This window comes from Chionomys nivalis, chromosome 23 (genome assembly GCF_950005125.1).
Source record: "Chionomys nivalis chromosome 23, mChiNiv1.1, whole genome shotgun sequence".
NCBI classification, from domain to species: domain Eukaryota; kingdom Metazoa; phylum Chordata; class Mammalia; order Rodentia; family Cricetidae; genus Chionomys; species Chionomys nivalis.
Genome location: NC_080108.1, coordinates 16,604,557 through 16,612,202, shown reverse-complemented (window position 1 = coordinate 16,612,202; position 7,646 = coordinate 16,604,557). Strand labels below are relative to the sequence as shown.

At 35.6% G+C, this 7,646-nt stretch overlaps 1 protein-coding gene across 1 annotated transcript; it reads right to left on the bottom strand.

Annotated features, from left to right (window-relative positions):
* Positions 1-5,561: 5,561 nt before the first annotated feature.
* On the bottom strand, positions 5,562-5,869 carry LOC130865552 (60S ribosomal protein L35a-like). The gene has a single exon (XM_057756657.1). The coding sequence runs from the start codon at positions 5,867-5,869 to the stop codon at positions 5,594-5,596; it is 276 nt and encodes a 91-aa protein (XP_057612640.1). The 3' UTR covers positions 5,562-5,593.
* Positions 5,870-7,646: the final 1,777 nt, after the last annotated feature.

Genomic DNA, 7,646 nt, shown 5'->3' with positions numbered 1-7,646 from the left:
TGATTTACAAATACTTTTGCAGGTGGGGTAAAAATCAAGGTAATTGTTATTCTGCATTTCTCTACCATAAAGATCAGAGCCAAAGGAAGGAGGGGGAGTAACTCAGATTATTTTTATTTAGAAAACATGTTTTTAAGGAAGAGTTTCAAAATGCGAACATAATAGTGACATTCTGTGGTATTTGGTCTTTGAAGCTCCTTTGCCATTCATTTCACAAAGATGCTAAAGTTTTGAAAATTTTCTGATACATATAAGTCAGAGGAACAGTGTTTCTTGTCATAATATGTCCTGTTATACCTTACCTGAATTTATACTAAAGATATCCCAGTTGCCACTGTAACCAAACATTACACTTTGAGATTGAAATATTTATCACAACTTGTTCACTGGAGAGTAGAAAGCGACTGGGTTTTGATTTTAATCTTTATTGACCAACAAAATAGTTAATTGCATTTACAAAGGATATCTAACAGAACTCTACCAAAAGAGGAAGAAGAAAATAAAACCATGACAGCACAGCAGAAAAATAAATCTCAAGAGGCAAAGATGAATAAACAACTAGGAAGGGATCAAACATCTCAAACTCGATAAATCAGCAAGAGAACAGACAGAAATTGAACCAAACAAGAAAGCAAGCAACAGACCTAGAGGAATCAGTAGCAATACATCAATAATAGCCCAACATGTTAATGGGCTTACCTCTCCAATTAAAGGAGGGAGACTGGAAGCTTCTAACGAACTGATGATCCAACTGTGTCTAATTGCAAGAGATACACATCAGTAGACAATACTCACATACATCAAAAGTCAAATGGGGGTAAACTGTACATTAAAGAAGAAAAAGAGAGAAAGACCCAATAAGTAGGATATCCATTTTTTTATCTCAGAAAGTAAACTTCAAGACAAATAATTAAGTTGGAAAGATCACACAGTTTAGCAGAATTTGGGATATTGCATTGGCAATTCTAAGAGAGTAGGGCATAACTACCAGCACTTACATGAAATGCCATAAAAATATGAAACTAACAAGTATGTACCTTGAGGTCTTAAAAGCACAAGGGGAATTCAACCTAAAAAAAAAAGTATGTAGTACACAATATTGAAAATGAAGATCTGGGCAGAATTTCATGGAAGGGAAGCAAACAGAGAAATATAAATTACAAAAGAAATCAAGCAATGGTTCTACAAAAAGATAAACTCTTAGCCAAATGAACTTTGAGGAGAAGGCAAGAGTGTGTGTGTGGGGGGGGAACAAATAAATAAAATTGGAGATGTAAAGAGAACTTAACAAAAATATACAAATCAAATTCAGAGGATCATCAAATACATTAAAATCTGTAATTTAATCAATTAAAGGATCTAGAGGAAATGGATAAATTTTATAACATGAATGACCTATGAAACTAGTGAAGATAATATAAACAACTAAAACAAATCTCTAATGATCCTCAGACAAAAGAGATGCCAGGACATTATGGGCTCACTGCTGAATCCTACTTGACTGTTGACTGAAGAATGAAGAGCGCCAGTTTTATTTCAGAAGTACCCTCAATCCAAAATTGGACAAGGATACAATAAAAAAGAAAGTCAAGATCAATTTCCTTTATGAATATGGTCATAAAATTCTCCATAAAATACTTGCAGGCTAAATTCAGGAGCACGTTAAAAATATCATACACCACGAACAAGTCGGTTTCATTTCAGGGATGTAAGGGCAATTCAATATAGGAAAATCATTAAATGTAACGAGATACATAGATTCCAAGCTAAAAATCAACATAAAACTAAATGGGGGAAATAACAGAAAATATTTTACTGAAAATCAGAAGTGAGACCAGGTTACCCACTGTGTCCACTCTCAATGTAGTGTTTGACGTCTTTGCTAGATCAATAAGATAAGAAAAAAAGAAATAAAATGGATATAAATAGAAAAGATGATATATTGGTCCTCTTCACAGGTGATACAAACATGTACTTAAAATACACTAAAGATACTCCATTAAAAGACTCTTAGACCTCATAAATGTCCTAATCAAAGTAGCAGACTAAATCATAGGCAAATCAGTTTATCTACATATCAATAATTACCGGGCTGATAATGAAATCAGAAAGATAATTCTATTAATAATACCCTCAGAAATATCTTGGAATAAAGCTAAGCAAAGAGGTAAAAGACTCCTACAATACGAATTTGCATCACTGGGAATAGAAACAGAATGAAATTCTGCAGAGGGGAAAACCTCCCACAGCAATCCAGTGGCAAAATTAACATTTCGAATATGGTTGTGTTACTAGAAGTGACTGACAGATACAAGGAAGCTCTTATTAAAACTCTCAAGGACATTCATCACAGAAATAGAACAAAACAACTTTAAAATACTAAGGAAAGCACAAAAGACTCTGAGCAGCCCAAACACTCGTAAGTAAAAGTCAATACAGGGGGGATTGCATTAGCTGATATTGCTGTGATAGCTGGTTTTAATGTCAGCTTGCCACAAATTAGGCTCCCTGATTCGGAAACCTTAATTGAGGAAATTTCTTAATTGCTTTCATTAACATGAAATTAATCAAAGAACTACCCCTAAATATTGGCAGCACCTTGGGTAGCAGCTCAGATTAAAAGAGCAATGGCAAAAGGAAAAGGATGGGCCCTTTGCTGGCTTGGCTATCCTTCTTGATGCGGAGTTAATTTATCCAGCTGGTATTATTACTAGTCCATTCGCTGATATCAAAACTAGTGTTTCTAAGCTCCCATTGTTGACTAAGGACAAATCAGGAACATCTTCCACTCCCCACCACTGTGTTTTCAGAACCAGTTTGGGATTGTTGAAACACTCAGCTAGGCCGACTAAATAAGCAGTTAAAAGTTCTTCCCTCATAGAATTTGGCTGTTACTATTTTGAAGTAAGCTAACTAAATCAATTATTTAATACATGTTCATCCTATAGGTCCCCCTTGACTGATACAATTACATAGCCTTGTAAAAAGTAGCATAGGTCTGTCACCAAACACAACATGTTGTTGATTAACAGAATAGAAAGACTCAGAAGTGAACTCATGAGACTATATCTGGGTTTTGACCAGGATACCAAAAATATGTATTGGAGAAAAGACATCCACTTCAAAAATGGTGTTGTAAATCCAAAGGTATAAAAATGAAGATGGATTCATATCGTTTGCCCAATGGTACACACACTCACATACCCACGTTGCGCGTGCGCACACACACACATATGCTAATAGATTAATGGTCTTAATGTAAGATCTGAAATTTTTAAAGGAAAAAATTTCAAGATATAGATATATACAGGTATTTTCTAAAAAGACCTCCAACAGTGAAATAGCAAGTAAAAATTAATAAGTGGGATTGCATGAAATTAAAAAGTTTCCTCACAGCAAAGGAAAAAAATGACCAGAGTGAAGAGAAAGCCTACAGAATGGGACAAAACGTATGACAGGGGATTAATACCTACAATCTGCAAATCTTATACAAGATTATCAATAGTTCAATCAATAGATGGACAAAGAGTATCAAAAGATAAAGTGCAAATAGTGAATGAATGAATGAATGAATGAATGAATGAAAATAATGTTCGACACCCTTAACCATTATGAAAATGTGAATTAAAATGTTATTTACACTGAAATCTCACCCCAGTCAGAATGGCTATTTTTTAGTAAGATTAACAACAACAAATGCTGGCAATGATACAAAAGGGAGGATGGATTCCTTATACAGGGCTGGTATAAAGATAAGTGAGAGCAACCACCGTGGATACTAAGACTCCATAAAAGACTTAGATTAGAACTTGTAATTGCATACTGCGAGAATCAGAGATAGTATATTACAGAGAGAGACCATGGCCATCATGGAATTGGCCTTGACTCCATCAAGAGAAGAATTGAAATAGTGTGCCATGTTCAGAGAAAAGAGCCTTATCCAGATGTAAATGACGAAATTATCCTTTCCAGAAAAATGTATGGAACCATTGGTCATGATATAGAGTGAAATAATGCAAGCCACATTCAAAATACAAATGTTATATTTTTCCCTTATAGGTTTGGTCTAGAAAATGACCAGTTTCTGCTCAAGGCTGTAGTAGAATGCACTTAAAAGAATTTTGACAATTTTCTATAATTATGAATACAAAACTTTTGGTGGGTAGATTTATATCAGAGGTTGGGCCTGGGGTACTTGTTGACCAGGACTGCCTTGGGACTCTGTCCCCACCACCCAGTGGAGTGCTATGTGACTATCCCTGACATAGCTTTCAGCACATTTGTAGAGGTGACACACATCCTTGTGGGACTGGAGCTACAAGCTACATCTTGTCAGCTGCTCTTTCCACATCGATTGAAATGATAAGCAATTTTCTCTCTTAAATTGTCTTTCATTGAACTGATTTTCTAATGTTGAGGTAGACCTACATACATAGAAGAAATCCCACATCACAGTGATACATAATTCTTAACATATAGTTCTGAATTTGATTTCCTAATATGTGGTGTACGGTGCCTTCATACATCCTTCTGAAGAATGTTGTCTTTAGTTTCCTTCTTGCCTGTATCATATGGTATCATAGACTGAGTTGGAAGTGTTCCCTCTACTTCATTTTTTTGCGATATATTATGGAAAATTGCTATCATTTCCTTCCTACGTATTTGCTACAAATTTCCACGGAAATTTTCTACACCTGGTGATTCCTGCTTTGGAAAATGGTTAATGATTTTATTGGTTTAATTGGAAAATATTCAGCTGTGTATGATTTTAAAAGTTGCATCTTCCATGAAGTTGATGTATTTATCTAAGACGATGAAGTGTGTGCATGGAGTATTGTCGGTATTTACTAGTTTGTTTTTTTCAAGGTTATAATAAAATTACAATATCCTTACCTTCTTTTCCTCCCTCCAAACCCTCCTATATACCCCTCCTTAAATACTCATAGAAATAGTATTCACAATGCTGCTTTCATTTGTGATGTTGATTCATATCTGTCATATCTATAGATTTTATAGATATTTCTTCTTTCTATTGTATGTTTTTCATGTTGTATTTCTCTCTTTCTAAGCTATAACTCCATTGTACCTAGCCTATAGATGATTCATTTTAACTTTTCTTAATTCAGTAGTTTATATTTTTTAGTGACTTATTCTAAGTTATATTTTTAGAACTCTGTTGATTCATTTTTAAAATTCTGAGGGATTCCTGAACTTTCAATAACTAAATTATGTTTTTCTTCTGTTATGGTTCATATTTTGTATGGTTTCTCTTTCTTTATATTTGTGATTGTGTGGAAAACAGCACAGAATAGCAAATGTATTGATGATTAACCCAAGTTAGCTTTGATCTTGTTGAAGGAAGCATTCTCTAAATGTCAACTAGAACAAGTTGCATGAGTGGCCCAGCTTTTCAAATCATCGACAACCATTCTGATTTCATTTTGTTTCTGCAGACTTGGGATATTACTTACAAAAAAAGAATTGTTGAAATTTGCATTAGAAATGGATCATAAAGGACTGATCTATTTCTTTTTTTTTTTTTTTTTTTTTTTTTTTTTACAAATTCACTTTTATTTATTTACTTTTCATTGGTTTAAATCCGGGATGGGTACAGCATCACACGGATTCTGTGTCCAATGGCTTTTGCAGGAAGGTTACTTCGGAATTTGGCACGGACCATGCCACTGTTTCCATGGGCCCGAGTTACTTTCCCCCAGATCACTCTGGTTTTGTTTGGTTTGCCTCCAGGTGTCACTGTGTTGTTCTTTGCTTTATACACATAAGCGCATCTCTTGCCCAAGTAGAATTCAGTTTCATCTCGGGCATAAACGCCTTCAATTTTAAGGAGAGCTGTGTGAGGGCAGTTCATGCTGCTGAGCTTTGGGGTCCGGTTTCTGGGGCCTGCTGGGAACAGGACTTCTAAAGGACAGTATGTCTGGAAGGCTGTGGTGCAAGGCCACTTTTGCTGGCTATAAGCGAGGTCTCCGGAACCAGAGGACTGATCTATTTCATCTTGTAGTTATGCCATTTTCATCTCATACTGGTTCTGTTGCTAGGCACACAGTTTTATATTGCTATGTCTATTCAGAGCAGTGATCGCCGCACCAGTACTTGGGATTCTTTTTCTTCTCTTCACAGTTTCTCCCTTTCAGAAGCCTTGTCTGCATAAAATTCACATAGTTATTTCAGCTTTTTTGACTGGAGTTTGTACACTTTAACTTTTTCTCCACTTATTTATTTTAAACTAATGGAATCTGAACACATAAAATGGCTTGCTTTTAGATACCACGTAGTTGGGTCTTCTTCGTTTATTCACTTTCAAAATCTCCATATTTCCATTCTTATAGTTAGATAGTTGAAATTAAAAATAACCATTGACTAATTGGAAGTAGGATCAGTATTATCTGTCTCCTTTTCAATCATTGACAGTAGCTTCTCATTCTTTTTTTCTCTTTTCCCTTCTTTTTAATATGACTCCATTTTTGTTTTTCTTTTTCCCTGAGACAAGGTTTCTCTGTGTAGCTTTGGAGCCTATCCTGGCACTCTGTAGACCAGACTGGCCTCGAACTCACATAGATCCTCTTGCCTCTGCCTACCAAGTGCAGGGATTAAAGGCCTGTGCCACCAACACCTGGCTTTCCGTTCTTAATGTTTCCATTATACTTCTTTAAAAATGATTATGGCTGCAAACGTAGATTGCTTGCATAGCATATATGCATATGGCCCTCAATTTGATCCTGCCCATCACAGGAGAAGGAAGAAAAACAAAGTAGAAAATGTTTAGTATTTATGTGGCATCTATAGTACACTTTGAATAACAAAATATTATTTCACCTGTAGAATAGACAACTCACAACAAATTACCCTTCTATCCAAATCCTTTTTTTTTTTTCATCTCTTATGCTGTGGCTATTTTTAAATCCAAATATCTTTATGCTCAGTCACAAAATACATTACTACTATTACTTCTGTGTGGTATGGTATGAATAATAAAAACCCAGAGACAGACTGGGGCTCAAGCTGAAAGATCAGAAAAGCAAAGCAACCAACCACTAGAGCTCTATGAATTTTTTTTTTTTTTTTTTTTTTTTTTGGTTTTTCAAGGCAGGGTTTCTCTGTAGCTTTGGTGCCTGTCCTGGAACTAGCTCTTGTAGACCAGGCTGGCCTCAAACTCCCAGAGATCTGCCTTCCTCTGCCTCCCGAGTGCTGGGATTAAAGGCATGCGCCGCCACCGCCTGGCATCTATGAAACCTTCAGACTGAAAAGAGAGTTTCTGTCTCATCCCACCTTATATTCCTCTCTAGTGCTGGGATTAAAGGTGTGTACCACCACCATCCAGTTTCTCTGGCTAACTCCTATGGCTGCCGGGATTACAGGTGTGTGCATCACTTCCTGGCCTTTGTGGATGACTAGTGTGGCTTCAGTCAAGCTTTATTTATTAGATCATAAACAAAATATCACTATAGGAGGGTAGATTGAAAAGGGACCTTTATATGCCAAATAAGTACCTTAACATTAAGCATTTACCCAGACACTCTTAATTATTACATTAAATAATTATCTTCAATTATATTTCTAGTTTAATAGTTTTTGACCCTTATCTGTCTTAGGTGGGCATCAATCATTTTTTTTTTCTATCATCTCCT

Excerpts from the sequence above, each read along its gene's own strand:
- LOC130865552 (XM_057756657.1), bottom strand. The coding sequence starts at position 5,869 with ATGAACTGCCCTCACACAGCTCTCCTTAAAATTGAAGGCGTTTATGCC.